General features: G+C 42.7%; 3 protein-coding genes across 7 annotated transcripts; 2 read left to right on the top strand and 1 right to left on the bottom strand.

Moving 5' to 3' along the window:
* The first annotated feature begins 1,959 nt into the window (after positions 1-1,959).
* Positions 1,960-5,409, top strand: sgk2b (serum/glucocorticoid regulated kinase 2b). The gene is made up of 12 exons (XM_076736297.1): positions 1,960-2,107; positions 2,439-2,514; positions 2,609-2,690; positions 2,800-2,825; positions 3,399-3,456; positions 3,538-3,621; positions 3,696-3,827; positions 4,003-4,115; positions 4,439-4,658; positions 4,737-4,892; positions 4,975-5,064; positions 5,165-5,409. Exons 1-12 carry the CDS (start codon positions 2,041-2,043, stop codon positions 5,324-5,326), a joined length of 1,266 nt encoding a protein of 421 aa, XP_076592412.1. The 5' UTR covers positions 1,960-2,040; the 3' UTR covers positions 5,327-5,409.
* Positions 5,410-5,589: 180 nt separating this feature from the next.
* LOC143324092 (putative transmembrane protein 244) lies at positions 5,590-8,210 on the bottom strand. 2 transcript variants are annotated; one of them, XM_076736301.1, is made up of 6 exons: positions 8,164-8,210; positions 7,661-7,746; positions 6,607-6,680; positions 6,369-6,494; positions 6,233-6,277; positions 5,590-6,153 (listed from the first exon to the last, which is right to left on the bottom strand). In XM_076736301.1, exons 1-6 carry the CDS (start codon positions 8,194-8,196, stop codon positions 6,059-6,061), a joined length of 459 nt encoding a protein of 152 aa, XP_076592416.1. In that variant the 5' UTR covers positions 8,197-8,210; the 3' UTR covers positions 5,590-6,058. The 2 variants fall into 2 exon arrangements, with proteins under 2 accessions (XP_076592416.1, XP_076592415.1); XM_076736300.1 differs by lacking the exon at positions 8,164-8,210 and adding an exon at positions 7,858-8,129.
* A 979-nt stretch (positions 8,211-9,189) lies between these two features.
* l3mbtl1b (L3MBTL histone methyl-lysine binding protein 1b) lies at positions 9,190-19,422 on the top strand. Of its 4 annotated transcripts, none has more exons than XM_076736295.1 (22): positions 9,190-9,336; positions 10,966-11,100; positions 11,464-11,659; positions 11,788-12,001; positions 12,095-12,224; positions 12,430-12,481; positions 13,188-13,282; positions 13,390-13,494; positions 13,614-13,749; positions 13,834-13,925; positions 14,041-14,192; positions 14,429-14,532; positions 14,808-14,893; positions 14,998-15,108; positions 15,198-15,312; positions 15,503-15,602; positions 16,178-16,372; positions 16,528-16,629; positions 16,736-16,800; positions 16,880-17,052; positions 17,274-17,336; positions 17,971-19,422. In XM_076736295.1, the coding sequence occupies exons 2-22, from the start codon at positions 10,990-10,992 to the stop codon at positions 18,097-18,099; spliced, it is 2,526 nt and encodes an 841-aa protein (XP_076592410.1). In that variant the 5' UTR covers positions 9,190-9,336; positions 10,966-10,989; the 3' UTR covers positions 18,100-19,422. The 4 variants fall into 4 exon arrangements, with proteins under 4 accessions (XP_076592410.1, XP_076592411.1, XP_076592408.1 ...); XM_076736296.1 differs by lacking the exon at positions 9,190-9,336 and adding an exon at positions 9,403-9,517 and having other exon boundaries at positions 14,429-14,505; XM_076736293.1 differs by lacking the exon at positions 9,190-9,336 and adding an exon at positions 9,403-9,517.
* The last annotated feature ends 1,810 nt before the right edge of the window (positions 19,423-21,232 follow it).

Below are 21,232 nucleotides of genomic sequence, written 5' to 3'. Positions count from 1 at the left end.
CGTCATGTGCTGGAATGCTGTCATGAATTTACTCATGTAGTATTGGTTCCATGACCCACATCTCTTATCACGAAAAGTAATGTGTCGGGTGTGTAAGTCTATATATAATCCCCACAAACGGGACATAGTAATACGCAGTAATGCACCATTGCTTCCATCCGTATACTGTAGGTCAGTATATATGGTATCACTTGCTTTTTCCTCTCCTGCTCTTCATGCAGTACACACAGACACACACACACACACACACAGACGCACACACACACACACACACACACACACACACACACACACACACACACACACATTAATTCAGTACATGTCCCACCATCACTGTTGCCACCCACTCACAAACTAACTGGTGGTATGCAATCCGCCCTCTAACCACCTGTGACTGGAATATGTGAGGGGAAACCCATAAAAGAAAGAAAGAAAGAAAGAAAGAAAGAAAGAAAGAAAGAAAGAAAGAAAGAAAGAACGAAAGAACGAACGAAAGAACGAACAAACGAAGTTCCCTTGACAAGAAATTCTACGAGGTTGCTTCATTGACCTTTTGAGTAGTGCAGTAACCTCATGAGTGCCAGGTTCCCCTTCTCTCAGAGGGGCATGAGCTCAGCATGCTGCCCTCACGTTCCAACAGCTCATTTCCTCATGACCTGAAGTATTTCACTTCTTGTTGCACATTCTGGGAGCCTGCTTTTCACTGCACTTTTTCACCTCTTTTGCCTAACGGATTGTAGCCAATCACTATGTCATTTACTTTGGCATGATTTACAACTGAATGTGAAATGTACTATGTTCTGCATATGTGCATATCAGTCAGTTAATTTGGTATCCCTTTCAAAGCTGTAATTAATGGATTTATAAATTGTTTGTTAACATTTATTAGTACTTCATAGATCATAGATAGACTTGTTTCATGCCAACATGTTCAAGTTAAAGTGTTGTATTACAAGCAGTCAAGTCTGCAGTCATGTTAGCAAAGTCATTAATAAAGTGTGATGGCACCAACCTTCAAAGAAACCATCATAATTTCTGTCTTCTGCAATTACAGGTGTTCATAAGTTATTAATAAATTGTTATTGTAGCAATCCTCAACTCTACAGTTGTAGATGTTTTTAAGTTGTTAATAAGTGGACTATGGTCCAGACGTTCTGCAGCCCTTTTCCAGAAGGTAAGTGCTGAACAGTCCATTCCTGATGAATGAAAGAGCAAAAAGATGAAAAGACATAGCAAGTGTCACAGTGGAGGAGGATTTTCTACAATCTGGCAACCCATAAATGCCTCCTATTAATGGTTTATAGCTGATCCATAAAGTACCAGTACCAGTACATACTGGCTATCATTAGTGGATAAGTATTCATATCATTTACTGAAGTAAAAGTACAATGTAACAATGTAGAAGTACTCAATTATATGTAAAAGTCCTGCATTTAAAAACCTCCAGTAGAAAAACTGCAGTACTTTTGTTCAGCAGACAAATGTTCCTGTGACTGATGCCTTTATCATATATTACATTATTAACTGTGAATACTGATGCCTCTGTGTAAGCAGCATTTTACATTTGTAGAGACTTTTTTCAAGGTTCTGAAAGACAGACTATTCTGAAAAGTAAGAAACTACAGCTGTCAGAAATGCAGTCGAGTACAAAGCACCCTCTGAAATGTAACGAAGTAGAAGTATAAAGTAGCATGGAAATACTCAAGTAAAGGACAAGATCCTCAAATTCCCATGTAGGTACAAGTTTACTGTAGTTTTTTTTTTTTTTTTTTTTTTAAATATTACATCACTGCTGGCTGTCCTATTTGGCCGCCATGTGCACACACAAAGTGACATCTCCGAGGGCACTTAAACGCAGCATTGCCGGTAAGCCCACTGCGGGTCTCTCTACGTCAACGGTCTGTTAATTGAGCAGCACTGAGAGAGCGACACCAGAGGGGCGACTGTGCTGCTGGACAGTCTGTGTCCACCGTCAAAAAACTCTCCTTCACCTCTTTTTAATTTTCTCCAAAACTTCCCAGTGAGTCAGTCTTCATCCAGATGACTGTGACTAAAGATCAGCCGATGACATATGCCAAAATGAGGGGGCTTGTGTCACTTTTCTCAGGTAAGATTTTCTTGATAACCTTGTTTTTTAGCTTGACTTTTTAATCATCACGTCAAAGAAAGATACAGGCAAAGTATTGCTATTTTACAAAAATCCTGCTACATAAAGCTAAAATGACCATAAACTGGGAAGTGACCCCTAGAGTTAGATTCAATACAATTATTATTCTTTAATTAAATCAGAAAATGTGAAGACATAACTCAAAAGGTCGTTACCATAGTTTCTTAACTTCATTAAAGTGTGTCAAAGCCAGCGCGACCACTTGCTAATCTATTGAGTAAAAACAGCTGTTGCTCTTATGTAAGGCGCTAACACACTGCCTGTCTTACAGCTCTGCTCAAGGGGAAGAAAGTTGCCTTCAGTGACTTCTTGCACAAATTTGTTTCCAGTCAAAAACTCAGCCAGCAGTAAGTTAGTGAAAAGTCATTACTTACAGCCTTTTACTCTGTGCTGATTCTGAATAACCCCCCGACATGTACTGTTCTGACCTCCTGATTGAAGGCCGGACACTCAGAAGACCCTTCAGCAGCGGAGCAGGCTGAGAAGAGAGGAGGAAGAGGAGGAGGAGGAGAAAGGCACAGTGGTGAGTACAGAGGGAAGGATTTGAAAAGTCTGTGCTGAGTGTTGACAGGTCATGAAACTAACTCTGACCTTCTGACCGTCCTGTCCCTGTGTGTCGTTTCTCTCCTCAGAGCTCAGCAAACACCAAAACCTCACAGTAAGTTAGCAAGTTAAGACCCCCCACCACCCCCCCACCCCCGCTGCCGCTGTTTGCTTCATATTACAGAGTAACTCAATCCTTCCGTAGAAGTCTGTTGAGTAACACTTGAGTTTGACTTAATGATGTGATCAGAAGATAGGGGTTCCCAGTCTTTTGGCCTTGTGGCCCCTCATCACACGTTATATGGCCTCAGTCTCAAGTAGTTTTACTTGAATTACTTTTGCAGCCTTGGAGTAGTCACCAAAAAAAGCAAAATCAGGGAAATGTCTGCAAAAAGAAACATTGTATCTCAGAAATGTTTATTGTTTTCTTTCTTTTTTTAATCTTGTGACCCGTCAAATTTCTCTGGGGGCCCTTATGGGGTCCTGACCCCCTGCTTTGGAAACCACTGCCCTAAGTAAACAGAAATCTAGTTAAAAGACAAGGACATTTACCAGCTGCAGGGTTCCTTTACCTAAATGTGTGGTCAACCTTCCAACCCAATGGTTATTTTTATTTACGCATTATGACTTTAACTAATCAGTGCAGCACGAATAAATTCAGTAACAATGTTTTGTTGTTGTTAATCAGGATGAAACCATCAGATTTTGACTACCTCAAAGTTATCGGCAAAGGAAGCTTTGGAAAGGTAGAGACATTTTTTATCCTTTCTTGTATAATTGTGTTTGTGAGGTTTGAGGACGGTAAATGACAGCTCAAACTTTCACAGGTGCTGCTGGCAAGACACAGGAAACGTGGAGGCTACTATGCTGTGAAAGTGCTGCAGAAACATATGATTGTCAAGAGGAACGAGGTAAAGTATCTATCTATCTATCTATCTATCTATTGTCTATCTATCTGCTTACTGTGTCTGTTGTGTCAGTGCAGCAGAAGCATGTGATGGTGGAGAGGAGTGTTCTGCTGAAGGGACTACAACATCCATTCCTGGTGGGGCTCCACTTCTCTTTCCAGACACCAAACATGCTCTACTTTGTCCTGGACTATGTTAATGGAGGGGAGGTATGTGTGTTAGAGATATTCCTCTCTGTCACTGGTTGGATATAGAGTCAGATTTTCAAATCTCTAGCATGAAACCGGTGTCAGCCACTTGTACTCAGTCTCTCTCTGGTGCTGCTGTTGTTGTGTTGAATTTATTGGAATCTGTGTACATGACCGTGCATCTCTATGTCCTCAGCTTTTCTACCACCTTCAGAGGGAGGGGTCATTTCCTGAACCCAGGGCTGCTTTCTACGCTGCAGAGATGGCCATGGCGCTGGGCTACCTCCACTCTCTTGACATCGTGTACAGGTGCATACACACACACACACAGACACAGTTTTTCTCAGCTCATCCCTGACTCTCTTTCTTTTCTCATGTATGATTTAAACATGTTCCACATTGATTCACGCAGAGAAATCCCAGTGAAAGGTTGGCTTTGATGAGAGAGCTCTGCACAGAAAATGTTGTCAGTAAAAACCTCCATGTCCTCCTACACCACATTAAAAAATGAACAGTGAAGGAAAGCAAGGTTAGGGTTAGAGGGAAATTGAAACACATACAGCTTGATATCAGTTAATACAGGTTTCTTCAGGACTAAACCGACACTTTCATCCCATCTGTTTGTCTTCCAGAGACCTGAAGCCGGAGAACATCCTGCTGGACAGTGAAGGTCACGTGATGCTGACTGACTTTGGGCTTTGCAAAGAAGGGGTGGCCACAGGTGGGATAATGCATACATTCTGTGGGACCCCTGAGTACCTCGCTCCAGAGGTGCTACAAGGCCAGCCTTACAGTCCAGTGGTGGACTGGTGGGGGCTCGGCACTGTGCTTTTCGAGATGCTTTATGGACTGGTAAGTGCAGGCAAAATAATGCTTTAACAGATTCTTTGGCATCTTTACCTTACTCCATCTTTCTGTTCTTTCTCTCAGCCTCCTTTTTATAGCCATAGCAAAGCAGAGATGTTTGAGAACATACTTAACGCTCCCCTGCAGCTGCGTAATGGAGCGTCTCAGGCTGCCCGCTCGCTCTTGGAGGGATTGCTGCAAAGAGACGTCTCCAGACGCTTAGGGGGGAGCCTTGACTTTGTAAGTGCACACAAAAAAAAACAGGCAATGATTCATATAAACACACCCAAGCAGAGAGGGTCTAATCTCAGCATGTATCCAGGTGGAGCTGCAGGAACATCCCTTCTTTGCATCCATCAACTGGGATGACCTCCTGGCCAGGAAAGTTAGACCCCCGTTCATCCCAAAAGTGGTAGGTGTGATTCAGAACTGAGTGGCAAGCACTATGTTTGTTTTTTTTTAATAAATGCACAGTGTACCTGAGTGTGTGTTCATTCCTCTCTCCTCTCCAGACCGGTGCCTGTGACGTCAGCTACATCGACCCAGAGTTCACAATACAACCTGTTCCCGCCTCCGTGAATGACAGGTGCCAGACGGGCGCGACGAGCGAGGCCTTCCCAGGATTCTCCTTCATGAACCCAATGGAGTACGTGGCTGCAGAGCCGGTTTCATAACAGCGCTGAATCCTCTGGGAGCATGTTTGTTCAAATATTTATTTTTTATGACATAAATTATTAAATCAAAGTCTATTTTTAAACACTTGAGCAAAATATTCTAACACTTACACTTCAATGTGCTGTATGTTTCATTGGTTACGCTGCTAAATGATGGTATGTTTTTACATTTTACTGTTACTTTGAGCATCAGTTCGTAATGTGAAATACGCTGGTCACTATTTCACAAGTCCTGGGTACCTCAATGTGAAAAAGGGTCAAACAATAAACACTCAATCTTAAGCTGTTTTATTTTTTAACACTTTACATTTTTATCTTGAAAATATACAATAAACATGTATTGCAACTTGCCCATTCTGCTATTACATTCACAGCTTCCAAATGTACTGAAAATACTTCACAGGGTGCCTTAAAATCCTGCATGGTGACAGAGGCATTGTGCATCACGAGCAAAACACAGAGAACATCTCCCTTTGGCATTTACATAAAAACAGTTGGATGCCAGTCTGTCGGCAACCCGTAAACACAAATTGGATCCAGCTCTGACTTGGTGGTGAGGAAATGGTGAGGAGTGTTTTTTTTTTTTTTTTTTTAGTGACAAACAGGAAAAGCCCATCACTGTGGAGAATCTAATGGATGTCTCCAGGAAGAGAGCATCTGGTCTGCTCCTTTCTACCTCACCTCACAAGACTGCTTATGAAACAGATTACACACACAGTAGTTCTCTGTCTGTCAGTAGATGCTGAACGAGGCGTAGCTCTGGTCACTCTGGCAGGTGAAGTAAGCTATCAGCTGACCATTGCAGATCATCAGAAACAGGCCACTACCTATGGAACAACAAAAATGTAGAGCATTAAAAAGAATTGAGCCGACGAAGTTAAATGCATTAACTGACGTTTGTTGTACCTAAAGCCAGCCACCACTGCCACACCATGGGAAACTCCAACATCACTGCAACAAGGAAACAAAACGTGCAATTTCACAACACATTCAGTCATTTGTGTGGGTACGTCTGTAGATGCATTGTCAGGTTTCTGCTCACCTAGGCTGGTGATTAGTACATGCAGAAGTGTGACAGTGAGGGCGTAGTCCCAGACCCGCCTCCGCACCACTGCAGCAAACAGAAGGCCGCTGCAGAAGTAGGTGAGCTCCAAGGACAGGAGGTTCACTGAGAATTACCAACATAAAAAAAAAAAAAGGAAAAAAAAAAAAAAGAACGACAGGAAGTGAAACAAGCTCATGCTCACTGTTGATCATATTGGCACATTTAGTTTGCTCACCCAAATATTTCGAGTTGGATTCAGCAGGTTCGGTCTTAAAGTCAAATGGAATCAATCCATCAAAGTGATCCAGCCTGGATGAGGGGTGAGAAAAGAGGCAAAACTACTGCCAGCAGTTGCAAGAAAGTGTGTTAAACCAAAGTGTAAGTATGTCTCGACAAAAGATGAAGGGAGTCTCCAGATAAAGGCTACATGGTGCGGATAAGGTAACGTAAACACACCGGAGACAACCAAATCTCACCACTGCAATTACTGCTGCAATGGTGGACCCATGGCTAGATTAACTCACTATGGGGCCCTGATCAAAAATGTTTGATCCAAGATCTTTGGCCAATTGAGATCAGTACCTCGTGCTTCCTGTGCATGTATCTCATAAGCTCCAACAAACCACACACTATATATGCCCTTATATTTCACCTAAAGAACCAGTAAAAAACATACTACCTGACCTGCTTTACTAGGTGTTGTCAGTTTTTTAGAACACAGTGCTGAGAAATATTCGCCCTGTAAGGACAACACCAAGTAAAAGATTTGAGTCTATTTTGACTGCGTGCTCCTCTGCATAAGGGCCCCATTATGTGGTTAAGATGCAGGACTCTTTAAAAACTCCAACATTTCTGCTGATTCCGTGTTTTAATAGTACATGTTCCAACATTTACGACAAATCTATCAACATACCACGAAGCAGTAGCTCTTGAGGATCAGGGCGCCCAATGGGCCGAGTTTCCAAAATTATTACTAGGTTGCATTAGTTTCAACTTGTGTGCTGCGTGTTGGTGCACAATCCAGTACATGTCATCAGTGCTGACACTGTTCTCCTTTATTTATTAGATAATTCTGCAGTTGTTTTGATAGTTGCGCTGACATTGGGGTTTAATTACAGATATTTACACATTATATTTTAACTGCATTAGTTGTTTCCAGACATCCTACATAGCTCCTCTTCGTTATTTCGGAGCCACTTGAATACGGAAGAGTTGTGGTATTTCAGGGAGAGGCTAATAAAGATGCTGTGACGAGATGGTCGGCGTGCGCATGCGTGTGGGAGACTCACCTGAAGGCTCCGAAGCACACACTCCCGATCATGTAGAAAAGAGAGTAAAATATGAGCAGACACAGCAGCAGATTGAAGAGCACGGTCTGTGGGATTGAGACACAGAGGGGAGAGAATATTTCACAATACTGTATGCAAACTGTTGAGAGGGCAACGCCGCATATTTTCCACGTAACGCAACATTACCAAACACTAACCTGGAGCAGTGTTTGCAGGCTTACATGTGATAGGCTACCGGGTTGCAGAGGGAGGGATGTGCGCCCTAGGTACCGACAGCGGCTTTATCTGCTGCAAAACCTGACCTGCTGCATATATTTGGACCATAATAAGGAAGAAATTGTGTATCTATGTATCTGTGCCAGAACAGCACAAACTGTCAGGTCCTCTTCATGCATTTTACCGCTCATGATTTCCCCACAGTCAATCCCGATTAACAGATCACAGAGACTGATCAGGCAGGGAGGTGTAAAGGCGAAATCGTGACACACTGACTGTCCTCTTACCTTCGAGTCCACCGCTTTGCCTTTGAATGCCATCTCATGGTTTTGTACTTGATGTTACGTTACAAAACAACCCAGGCTGCAGCACGATAGCCTGTACGACCCCGTTAATCACCCCAGAAACTGGACGTCTTCCGCCATCTAGCGACAAAGCCTGGACACAAACCTTCGCCGCCGCTTCTACAGCCGAGCACTGAACTCATTTCACCTCCCATCAGGGCGGCCTTTGTTGACTGAAATAAAAAGCCTTATCTCACTGTGTACCTGTAAGCTAGCCAATGGGTGCATACTCCTGGATACTAGAGCGATTTGCGTTAAGATAGAGTGATTGCTCATCAAAATTGTGGCTAAAACGCTCCACAAGATATGTAGCCTTATAATACCGGGGAACCATGACCGCCGTGTGTGGGAGGGATTGAATACTGCAGGATAGCTGGAGATCATTAGGCTGAACATGAGTATTTGGACCATCAGCGACACGTCAAACACTTAAAAGCAACCTAAAGAGCACATACAATGAAGAAGCACCCATAGTAATGTCACGATTAACTGAAGTGGATTAGCTGTTTTATTAACACCATTCAGCAGTAGCCTCTAAGAGCCAGAGATGAAGATGGCACACGGAGCGACCCTCTGGGCTCCAGGACGTTTCATTTAAGACGAAATTGAAGCCAGTTGTGATTTAGACGCGGTGTTTTGTTGCGGTTTGATTAGGATCAACTCAATGTGTGTAATCATGTTGTTCGACTTCATTTAACGTTGCTGGATTGAACAGACCCCTCACGCGCCAGCCCACATAACCGTGCATGTGTTTTAAAAGCTGAATCAGTCCGGACCCTGCGCTAGGCAACGTATTCCAGTCGATTTTGGTTGAAATGTGTCACTTCGGGTGATTATTACAGGCCTGAGTTTCTAATCCTTCAGTCAGCACCGGCTTGTACAAACTGATTATCAGCCGTGCTCGGGTTGTATCTACACAAACAGGTAGTTTTGTCGATCGAAGGCGGTTTGAAATCGGGAGAAAACGGGCAGTTTGAGCAGGAGGAACCAACCGCTCCTTGGCCGTCATGGAGACACTGCGGTCCCTGCGCTCCATTGAGACACACTCGTACTTCGTGAGGGAAGCACTTCTGAGGCTGCTGTGAGCGAAAGAGGGATACGAGCTCTGTTCCATCGGTAGTATTCGTTATATCGGCACCGAGCTGAGTTTGGGGCGTGTTAGAAGTGTACACAGGCTTGGTATTGACCACCGATAGTAAACTGAACTTTTCCGAGCCCCAAAGTTGTCAGGCAGCGCATCTTGCACGCATGCGCACTCTCCTATCCAGCTCTAAATAAGAGTTAAAACAGAAACGAGGTGAGTTCCACATTTTTAAACAATACGGGCGTTAATACTCATTTATTGGCATTAACAGTGGCAAAATTTGAAAAACCGGCGTTCGTCTCGCCATTTGAGGTTAGTTTACGCTATTTCCACTCTGATTTAAAACGGCGAGAATAAATCGTTTTTTCAAGTTTCTATTGAAGAAATTAATCAAGCAACAATGTTGAAGCCCGTAACAGTAGCGCGGTGTTATTGCGAATATGCGTGATATAGTCCGAAAGGTTGGCGCTTTGCATAATGCGTTTTCCTATTGTTATTAACCGGGAAACTTATTTATTACAGATTGTCCTTAGCTGGCTGCATCCAGTCACAATGCTACGGCTAGCTGTCTAGCAATCCTCAGTTCAGTTGAACGGACTGGAGCTAGCTGACTGTTAGCTTCATGTCAGCGCTAGCTAGCAACCTGGGCTGACATTCCGTGACAAGGGGAAAGTGAAGAAAATAACCCGGGTGAAGGAAAACACCAAGTCAGGAAATTACACCGCAAGCATTTGCTTTTGTTCGACGCGTAGCGGCTTTGCATGATTTGTTTAAATTGGTAACTTGAGTAATTTACATAGTTTAAACGTGTTGGTGGCCTCTTCCTATGCTCCGCCATTTTGTATAAGACGAATGCTAATCATGGGCGCTCTTACACTTTATTTATGGCTAGAATAAAACTGAGGTATTAAGTGCAAAGTCAAACTTCATCAAGATCTATTAGCTCGGGCTGTTGTTTACTTTTCACATGGTTATGGCCAGCATGCAAACAGAAATATCAGCATAATTCAGTGTTGAACATGCGTCAACACTAAAACGTTATATCGTAATATTAGTCGCATTAAAACGCGTTTAAGTTTGGCCAGCCAGTGCAGAAAACAGCGTTCTCTTTAAAATTGATAAACAAATAACCCTCTCACTTGTTCATAACCAGGCAAACAGTCGGTTTTAAGAGATACTGTTAAAACAAGGAAAACATGAACTTGTGTGGTTAACTTAAAGTTGACGCATCTTTCCTCGTGTTTGTCAATGATCCTGATGAAGGTTCACTCTGATCTGGCCGTTTGTGCATGTATTTCCCTGGTAGTTGACCAGCAAAACAATATTATTATTGACTGTTTTGTCTGAAATCGAAGTGCATGGTGTATGCTGCAAGCCAGCACACAGTCGCCATCTAGCGGTGATGTTGGGCCATGCTGTTTACAAGTGCAGGTAGAAACTGCATTTGTCGTTGGAAGCTCTCGTAGGTGAAGCCTTACAGAGGGACTGCTCCACTGTGACAACCATGCACAGTCAACACAGCAGCTGGAGAGCAATGCAATTATTAAAGTCAGACACATGGACTCATTCCTTTTATGCAGCCTCTTGTATTTTGAACACATATAACATTTTTGTGTCAGTAAATGATCTGTCTTTCAGTGACTGTTGTTGCATCTTTGCAGGTTGGGGATATCGGAGGCGTGGGAATGACTGACACTCCGCCTAGTGATGGCCCCTCCCAGGGAGCTGAGTTTGACATGATGGGTGCTCTGGACTGGAAGGATGGTATTGCAACGCTGCCGGGCAGTGATATCAGGGTACAAGAGAGATTTGTGTTCCTGTGCAGGATGATCCCTGGTTTTGTAAATGTTTGTGCGCAAGTCTCTGATCACACACAGATTTGTAGTGGCAGGGCTTCCCCTCATGCTTTAGAGCAGAGGTGGGAAATTAAAACCACCTGTGTTCACTTTCAAAAATAAAAAGAGGCATTTTTATTAAAGAAACATTGGCCTTCAAAGGAACAGAAAGAGAGCTGTTTCACACAGGGTTTGCCATGTATTTAATGAGTCTGACTATTTGTTCATTTATCAGGGGATGAGATGGAGTTGGACACCGCCTTGGCTCAGTTTCCTGGGACAAACCCTGATGAGTGTATCTGTTGTTTTCCCTCTGTCTTTCAGTTCCGCATGACAGAGTTTGGGACTCTTGAGATTGTCACAGACCTAGAGGTCAAAGGGCAGCAGGCAGAATCTAACTGTGAGACCTTGGACCCGGCACAGTCTCACACTCCCACCCCTCCACCAGAGGGCCAATCACAGACTGGCACAGCCGCAACTCCAGCCAATCAGAGTCAGCCAGGATCATCTCAAGCTAAAGGTGTGAAAGCACAAATTTAACCCTTACAATGTTGATTTAGTAAGGAGTTGCAGTGGTTGTGTTTTATACTGTCCTCTTGTACTCTGAACATTCTCAGTTTCAGCCCTTCTTTCTGCTTTGTCCTCCAGCCCCTGGTCCTGTGCTTCTGTCTTTAGAAGAGGGCCCCAGTATGGAGGGCCCCAGTGTGGAGGTTGGTCCCAGTGTTGAAGTTGGCTCTAGTGCAGATGCAGGCCCAAATGGGGAGCTGTTGAGGTGTCGTGCCTGTGGTGGCCGTGTTCCCCGGGATGCCCTGTTTCAGGGCAAATTCTGCAGCTCCATTTGTGCCCAGCCGTCCAGTGGCAGGTAAAACCAAACATCTGGTCTTCTCTATCACCTCTTACTTGTCCTTATTTTGTTTTGGTTTTTCATCACAAGCCACATCTTTCTTTTCCACAGATCATCTCCAGCGGAAGCAAGGGAGAGTCAAACAGTTGAGGGTGAGAGGCTCGGCAAACGTGTGCGCAAAAAGAGGAAGATCTATATGGATTCTGGTGATGAAGAGGAAGAAAACCAGGAGGAACCAGAGGTAAACGGCACACTCTTAGTATCTGTCTCCAGTTGTTGTTGCCTTTCAGAGCTAAAGGCCACTGAAGTGTTCAGTGCTGCTTTGGTGTAAAAACAAAGGTTTTGTAACAAAGAATTTTCTTCTTGAATTTTTCTGTTCTCACCATTTCTCTCTTCATCTTTATCGTTCTGATTGTTAACATGTTCTGTCATTTCAACTGTTGTAGGAAAAGGCCAAGACAACCAAAGGCAGAAGAGGTGCCAAAATTGCCAAACTGGGTATGTGAGACTATTTCCAGACACAGTAGCCATGTTTCCATGAATGTACTTTTCTGCGGATTAAAAAAAAAAAATGTCCTCAATTTCATTGAATTCGGTGGTTAGATGGAAACATGGCTACTGTTTCTAAATCCCACAAAAATCTTGAAATAACTGGTGTGTGGTCTTGAATACAACTAGTAGCATTTTATATCTTAAATTCAGTTTTGTTAGTCTAACAAGTGCTGCAGTTGAATGTTGTGATGTCGCTCAGGTGAGAAACCTCTTGCAGATTGTCCTCTAATATACATATTAACTTTTATTTTCAAATTCATAGCATGGATTAAATGAGTCTTATTTTCTAAGTGGCATTTAACAGGTTTGAAAATATCTTAACTCTAACTTACAGCCACCCTGTGTCTGCAAGTGTGACACAGGACAAGAATGAATGAAAGTTTGTATCGTGTATCTGTCAATATTGTGGGCACATTTTCACATGTCCATGACATGTAGAGAATAGATTAAAATGCGCTTTATTCCTCATTGTCTTGGTATGTGAACTTTCATGTCACGATTTTAGATAAAAGTCACGTCGTCATGTGAACTGAGCAGATCTGAATGAAATAACTGTTACACTTGAGGAAGAGGTGTATCTTGTGATGCAGGTCCTAATGCACCACCTGCAGTTCATAATACTTGAGTATTTGTTTTTTTGCCCGTCCCTCAGTGACCGCCCCACCCAGTAAGAAACGGGCGTGGAGCTGGCCTGCTTACCTGGAAGAGGAGAGGGCCATCGCTGCTCCTGTGAAACTATTCAAAGAGGTATATTTTTCCCGATACACACTGGCTGATTAATGTATGTTTTTACTAAAATCAGATAGATGTGTGAATTAGGTCTCACAGACACCACTTGTACATTTGTCTTGCAGCACCAATCGTTTCCTCAGAGCAGGAACAGTTTTAAGGTGGGAATGAAGTTGGAGGGGCTGGACCCGTCTCACCCGTCTCTGTTCTGTGTACTCACTGTTGCAGAGGTACGGGTGCTAATCGTCGTCTCTGGTTTTGGTTATTCAAAAGACCATGTATGTATGTCTTCATCCCAGCTCATGATTAAGAGTGATGCTCAGGTGTGCACTGTCCCTTTTCCTCTCAGATCCAAGGTTACAGGGTGAGGCTCCACTTCGACGGTTACCCAGAATGTTACGACTTCTGGGCCAACGCTGACTCATGGGATATGAAACCAGCTGGCTGGTGTGAGAAGAATGGACACAAGTTATTGTTGCCTAAAGGTAGTCACACAGACACACTCACATAAAGTGACACATCTGTCCATGATTTTCCAAGCAACCTTCCTTACTAAGTTTGCCTTGTAGGTTGTAAGGATGGAGAGTTTAATTGGAGCATGTATGTGAAGAACTGCCGGGGTCAGTTGGCCCCCAAACACCTTTTCAAGAGCCTCAACACAGTGAGTGTTTAAACTATGTAATCTGTACACGCTGAAGCCATCAGGGATTGTTATTGAATTCCCAGGCTGGAGGTGGTAAATCTGTAATTTTTTATTGTTTGTTTTTTTTTTTCAGTCTGTGACTCCGTCTGGATTTAGAGCAGGGATGAAGCTGGAGGCTGTCGACAGGAAGAACCCATCGTTGATCTGTGTGGCAACCATTGCTGCTGTTGTTGACAACCGACTGCTCATTCATTTTGACAACTGGGATGACACATATGATTATTGGTGAGAGCCTGGTGTAGGATTGAAGAATGGGTGTGATTTAGAAATGGTCTCCTTGGAGGGCTGCTAATATGACATCAGCAGGGTGCTTGTGTACTTCATGTACGGAGAGTATGCAAATATATTGGAAATTAACACAAAAATTGGGTAAAAACACAAAAAAAATACATAATATTTGGTGGTAAACCTTAAGTTGGTGTTATTGTTTACCTGTTTACCTAGTGATTGTTTTTGTCAAGGTGTGACGCTAGCAGTCCATACATCCATCCTGTGGGGTACTGTGAAGAGGCTGAGCTAACTCTGACCACTCCAGCTGGTAAGACACAGACCAAGACACACGTGGGTCAGTATAAACTACTTCAATATACTGTAGGGACCAAATAACGCTAAATCTAACATTATCACAGATAGATGCAAATAGAAATAATGATTAAACTGATTATTATTAACTGAAAATTACTGTTTACTTGTGCTATCAATGTGTTTTTCTATGTAAAGTATTATACAAATTTCTGGAGCTTCTCAAAGATATTATCAAAAATTGTTATGCCTGTAAGAAAGAATGACTTAAAATTATTTTAAAATTCTTTCTTCTTCTTCTTTACTCCCTCTCCTCAGAATATAAGCAACCCAAGAGTTTCTCCTGGGAGAAATACCTGGAAGAGACGGGCACGCAGGCTGCTCCTGCTCGGGCTTTCAAACCGGTATGATTCCCACATGCACGAAGACGAGTACATAAAGCTTTATAATATGCACAGTGGTAGTCGGGATACAGTCATGTGATTTATATTCCGGCCTGGGTTTGCAGCGACCTCCGCATGGCTTCCAGATTGGAATGAAAGTGGAAGCTGTCGATAAAAGGAACCCCATGCTCATCCGTGTGGCAACCATAGCAGACACAGAGGACCACCGACTGAAGGTACAAGATGTCTCCTTGCCAAGATGTGTTTTGACTCGCTCTGTTCTCAGCTTGGGTCTAATTTGTATTGTTCCCCTCATCTCATCTAGATTCACTTTGATGGTTGGAGTTCAGAATATGACTACTGGGTGGAGACAGACTGCCCTGATCTGCACCCTGTAGGGTGGTGTCAGAAAACTGGACACCCACTACAATACCCTAACGGTGAGACAGGCCTCCTGTCTGTCCTGTCTCATATTCAGTGAGATCAGTCAAGGTTCCTTAGGAGAAGGATGCAAAGTAGTAGTGGGGGGGTCTGTAATGAGTCAAAATGGAAATGTTCTTGCATTTGTTTGCCTAATTTTTTTTAAGATTCTCATGTGTGTGTGTGTGTCTACATGTGTATATATTTCAGGCTCCAGTGATTTATTGGCTGCCCCAGGACAAGGATGTCCTACCCCAGGATGCAACGGGGTTGGCCACATCAGAGGGCCTCGCTATGGGACCCACTACACGTTAGTAGCACATACTCTTGTTTTCCTGTTGTTTCTCAGTCTGGGTGTCTCATGGCACATTTAGGATTATTTTCTAAATCTCTCTCACTTACTTGGTAGTGAATATATTTTAGATTATTTTTGCGTATAGCTATACATGTGGAACCTTTTTTTTGTCCCATTTTGTCCTGTTACCCTGTCCTGTTGCGCTTTTTAATATACTTTTCATTAGTACATTCTAACCTAAATGCTGTTCAGTGAGCTATGTATGAAAACCTCACATCTAATTTCTTCTCCATCATTGTTGCTCAAACAGCACAGTAATAGTTTAATATCATCTCATTTTCTGTCTATATAGACGAATTGTTTTAGGAGAAGAAAGGCTCTCCGTGTTCTGAAATGTCATTTATACTTGTGTGTGCTGCCGGCAGTATAAATGTGTGTGTGAATTTTGAGTCTTAAGGTGATTTTTAGTTGTTTTTCCTTCACATTTCTTGTAACTTGTTGAAGAGTGGATTTTTGTCTCATTCCTGCTGTTTTGAAATGGCTGTGGGTTTTAGTCAGGGGGTAAAGTTAGTCTGTCTTTGCGTGTGCAGTCAGGTGAGCTGTCCCTACTCCGAGATGAATCTGAACAAGGAAGGCTTGCTGCCAGATCGCCTCAGCGGAGAACGACCCCTCGCCCTCAGTGGACCTCATGCTCGTGGGCGACGCCCTGATCCTCACACAAACACTACGACGCAGAACTCGTCGACGGCAGACCAGCCAGAAGGAGCTGAAGACTCCCAGAACAGGTTTGCTGCTGAACGCGCACAAGACTGTCAGTCCACAAAAACAGCACGAAGACACTCTGAAAGCCATTAACACTCCCAAGAGAACTCCTATCAGTGTTTTGCATTCAACTCTATCCACTGGTCTGTATCTGAGAGCGGGATATCTCTGTTGCTAGGAAACCGGGAACAGTGGAAGCTGAGCGTTCAGGACCCAACAGTCAGTCGGAGCCACCGGGTGGAGCCAGTGAGCAGAGCCACAATGGAACAAGGCCTAAACGGTACAGCCCTGAAACCATCACACCAAGCTGTGCTGCTGAAGTTCACTGCAGATGATCCTGTATTACGGAGTAACTTTGAACTTTTGTATGTTGCTCTTCTGTGCAGGACTGCTCCAGTTCCCAAATACCTGAAAATGCACTATGTCAAAGAGGAGATTGGTGATAGTAAAGGTGCGCTTGAATATGAAATGAGACAAAATAAAGTGTGTAAATCATATCACATGCACTGACTGCTGACTCCTCTCCACAGCCTCTCCAGACGCCATCTCTCTCCAGCAGGCCCTCCATGAGTCTGTGTTTTCTCCCGGCATCTCTGCCTCTCCCCCACACCGGGTGGCCCTCTGCTGGGACAAACACTGCCAGCTGCTGCCTGAGGTCCTGGGGCTGACTGCCAAAAGAGTGGCCACTTGGAGCGCTGAGGAGGTCAGACATGCTTACAGACACACACTGAGCCAACACATGAAAAGCAGACGTGCCCTTCATTCACTTCATGCATCATGAAGGCATCTTGTTGTTCAGGGAATCGGTACTCTCTTCGTGCCTTGTTCAAGAAAGGCAGACAAGGCACTTTGATTAGTAGATAAACACTGACTGATTCAAACATGTTGTGTTGGACAGCCTGACATGTTGTCTTTGTTCATCAGGTGGCCAGTTTTGTCAAAGGACTCCCAGGATGTAAAGAACATGCCACTACATTTAAAACAGAGGTAAGCTCTTCATCACCAACCAGGACTTCAACCTGCTGACACACTCACCAAGTACTTTAATTAATGATTGATAAAGATTGCTTTGGGAATGCTTGATTAATCATTTCATCTAAAAATGTCATAATTTGGGATGATGTCTTCAAATTGCTTGTTTTTCAATCAATTCCATGTAAATGTATTGCCGCCAGCGGCGTGTAGTCGGGTGTCTGACAGAAAGCACACTGAGAAAGTGCCTGAAACATCTTTGCATGTTAAATCCTTTTTTTCCAGACTTTTTAGTTGCCTTATTAGTGTTTGCTCTGCTGCTTTGCATAGTTTTATGCAGCTTCCTGCAGTTTCATAAAATTTGCATATATTTTCATAATAATACATCCATGAAAAATGGGATTTTCTTTTTAAAGACATTTTTGATTTGCATCACCTTCTAAAGTTAAAACAGCTAAAACAACAGTTAAAACCTCCATTCAAAATTACCATTGTACATTAAGCAAAGAATAATGCCTGATTCGGTGTCCATTTTCAGGAATCGATGGATGACAGGAAAAAGGAGTTCTTCTTAAAATAATCTTGATTTTTCAGTTAAAAGGGTTTGTAAATGCAGTGATGTGAAGCAAAACTTTTTTTTTCTCTTTAGCAAATAGATGGCGAGGCCTTCCTGCTGCTCACCCAGGCAGACATCGTCAAGATCCTGTCAATCAAGTTAGGACCCGCCCTGAAGATCTACAACTCCATCCTCATGTTGAAGAACGCGGACGAGGAGTAAGAGCCCACTCGGCAAGGACTCCCTTGCTCCTTACCGGTTTCATCAACACTCAGCTAAAGACATTTGGTAAAATCAGCCAGAATGTGTTTTGCCTGTCGAGCTCTGCAACAGTGCAGCTACACGAGAGAAACCAGAGGAAGCCATCATCTTTAAAAACGTCCATCTCCCCTCCTCTCCCTCCTCTCTCCATGATGGACAGTACTGGTCAACCCTGAGGGAGAGTTTTACATAATACCACAAGGATTACTGGATTTATATCGTGTTTGTTTACTGAATCCTAAAAAAAATGAAACTACAGGCACCTTCAATGCTTCTTAACATTGTACAGTTTGAATTGGATTTATCGTCACGATTCTGTTGCATTACCCGTATTATTTGAACTGTAAAGGTGCTTGAGCTCAGAGCAGATGGAACAAGCGTGTTTGTGCTTTGTTGCTTTTTACTTGGCAACAGATAATTTTTGTTTTTTAAAGCTGCAAAATACAATCGTTAAAGGTTTTTAAATGTGAAGCCCAGTGGAGCAGAAGCACTATGTAGTCCTGCCTTTCTCCTCTAGGTGGAGAAAGTGGGCCACTCCTCAAGCCCAAAGGCAAGAGAGTTTGTTTAAATTGGAGTTGGCTGAAGCTTAGGTTGAATGGGGGATGGTTAGAACTGTGTGTGTGTTTGTGTGCGTGTGCAAATGTGACTAAGTGTGTTTGAGAAATGAGGATGTAATTTCCCGCCAGCCCATGTGTGTTGCTTTTCTGGTCAGAGGATTGTTTTGTGACAAGAAGGGCCAAGGGCTAAATGTTAAACATGGAAACTTGCAGTCTTTTAAGGTGGAACGAGACAAAGAACCAGATCTTTTCTTCTTCTATCTGCTTTTTTTGGGAAACGGCACATGAATATGAATGTTTAAAAAAACAGCTTTTAGTTGTTTTGTTGATATTGATCATCTTGTTTGGTTCAGATAACCTCCATCATTCACAGTGCAAATAGTATACAGCTACAAATGGACTGTCCTCACTCCCTACCAGAGTTTACTCCTGCTTGGTTATGCAAAGGCTTGAGTTCTGTCCACAGGGAAGGACGCTGTGACAGTGAAATGAAAAATACGAGCCTCGATTCATACATAGATTTGAAAAAAAGAAAGAAAAAAGATTTGTGTCTTTGTAAAGCAGCGTGTACTTCAGCAATTTGGAATGTGTACATCAGCAACTGTTTATATGCAAACAGCTTTTATTTATGTATTCTAATTTAAGGGGTAATGGTACGCTGTTTTGGCTCTGAGGTATCTGTGGCTGTTTGATGGAATGGGTGAAAATAAATGAGATGCACACCGCCTGCTGTCCTCATTTGACCTCAGTCATCTCACCACACATACACACACACACAGATATTCTAAAACTGTGGTTTTTATCTGTACATTTTTGTATTCACACATTTACAGTGGTGGAAAACACATTTACCCAAATACTCCACTTAGTATATTTCCAGTAGTTTGACATAATCACAACTTAAGGTTTTAGCCACATTATTGACTTCAACACTGGATGGAGTTTCCTCACTTTCTTGGAAATTGGTCTGTTGACATGTTAGCTCAGCAGCTGTTATAATTTAACTGATTTCACTCTGAGGACATGGTGTCTGTGTTGTCTGAAAGTACATTTACTAGCACTTTGAGTATTTCCATTTAACTCTACTTGATACTTCTACTCCCCTACACCAAATTGACTGGGTTACCTATAAAAAATGACAAACTCTGAAAACACAAAGCATTATTTAACATTAAACCAGTTTTGACCTGAAAGATAAAAGAAGTATCTGGTTGAGGGTCCTCATCAGTTTTCAGATGTAGGAGTTGTTAGCGGTTAGCAAAGAATGATTTCCCCTTAAACTCCTTAGATGGTTTCATTTAATTAACCCTGAAGGCCAAAGAGGTCAAATGAGTCAATATTTCACTAAAAAAAGCAAAAACTAGAGAAAATTCCAAAATATAAACACAAATTTATGTAGCAGAACTTTGCTTTTTTTTGTTGCTTTTTGTCCTTCCTAGGTACGTGACCCTCTGGAGGGATCGACCTCTCGGTTGGGAACCACTAAACTAAACTTGCCCACTCAGACAATTCTTCAGCCGTTACAATTTCACAGAGCAGTTTTATGACATCTTGTCTGTGTTTTATTTGCAAGTACTTTTACACTGTGGTATTCTTACGTCTTAAACCTTTAAAACAATATATGCTATACGAATTTTTCACCTCTAAAATATTGTCATGGAAAGCTAAGGTAAGCTAAGCTAAAGGTAGCATCAGAGCACCCAGGCATATAGTCGTAGAAATGTGTGGGTGTATTTTATGTTAAAGTAAATGGCTCTAAACATAAAAATGAGGCCAATTAAAGTGTCGTAACTCACATTTTCTGGAAAGTTAAAGAAGTTTCTCAGACCGCATGTTGCAATGTGGTGGCAACCCTCAAAAGAAAAAATGGCTTGTTCATACATGACCTATCTGCAAATGGGCAAAACTCAACCACAGACCAGTGTGCTATGGGGGCCAAATCTGCATGGAACACAACACAGCTTAACCTAAAACCGCTCTGTGAATTGGCAGCACCTGCTCTTTGCTTGTTGTATATGAGTCATACCTGTTGACCCATATCTGCTTGTAATGTGAGCCTGGATGTAGTAGAGATGAAAATAATTAACACTAACTCCACTCATTTAGCATTGCACACCTGTAACGTTGTCAGACTCACAGTTTAAAAACAAAATATGAATTGTAGTCTTCAGGCCCAGCTGACACCGACTCAAGTGACATCACTTGAGGCAATTTACCAAATTTTACCCGGCTCCCTCTGGAGCCACAGAGGGTTTTATATGACTTTGGGTTTTATATGACTCCCCCCCCCCCCCCCCCCCCCCCCAAAACCTGTAAAAAAGACTTGTATGTGTAAAATCAGTGGCGTTTCCCTTTAAGCAAAATTCAAGCTACTGCTTATTGATTTTCATACCATACAGAATTAAATGGAAACCCTAATGGCCGCCTGGGACGGAAGGAAATAAATCATCTACAAATCTGTGACTACAAATCATGCGTTTGACAAACAGGCAGCAAAAACGTGAAGTGTGCTGGTGCTGTGGTGCAGAAGACATACC

Source organism: Chaetodon auriga, chromosome 8 (genome assembly GCF_051107435.1).
Source record: "Chaetodon auriga isolate fChaAug3 chromosome 8, fChaAug3.hap1, whole genome shotgun sequence".
Taxonomy (NCBI): domain Eukaryota; kingdom Metazoa; phylum Chordata; class Actinopteri; order Chaetodontiformes; family Chaetodontidae; genus Chaetodon; species Chaetodon auriga.
Note: the sequence above shows the minus strand (reverse complement) of the source record. Positions and strands in the feature narration are given on the sequence as shown.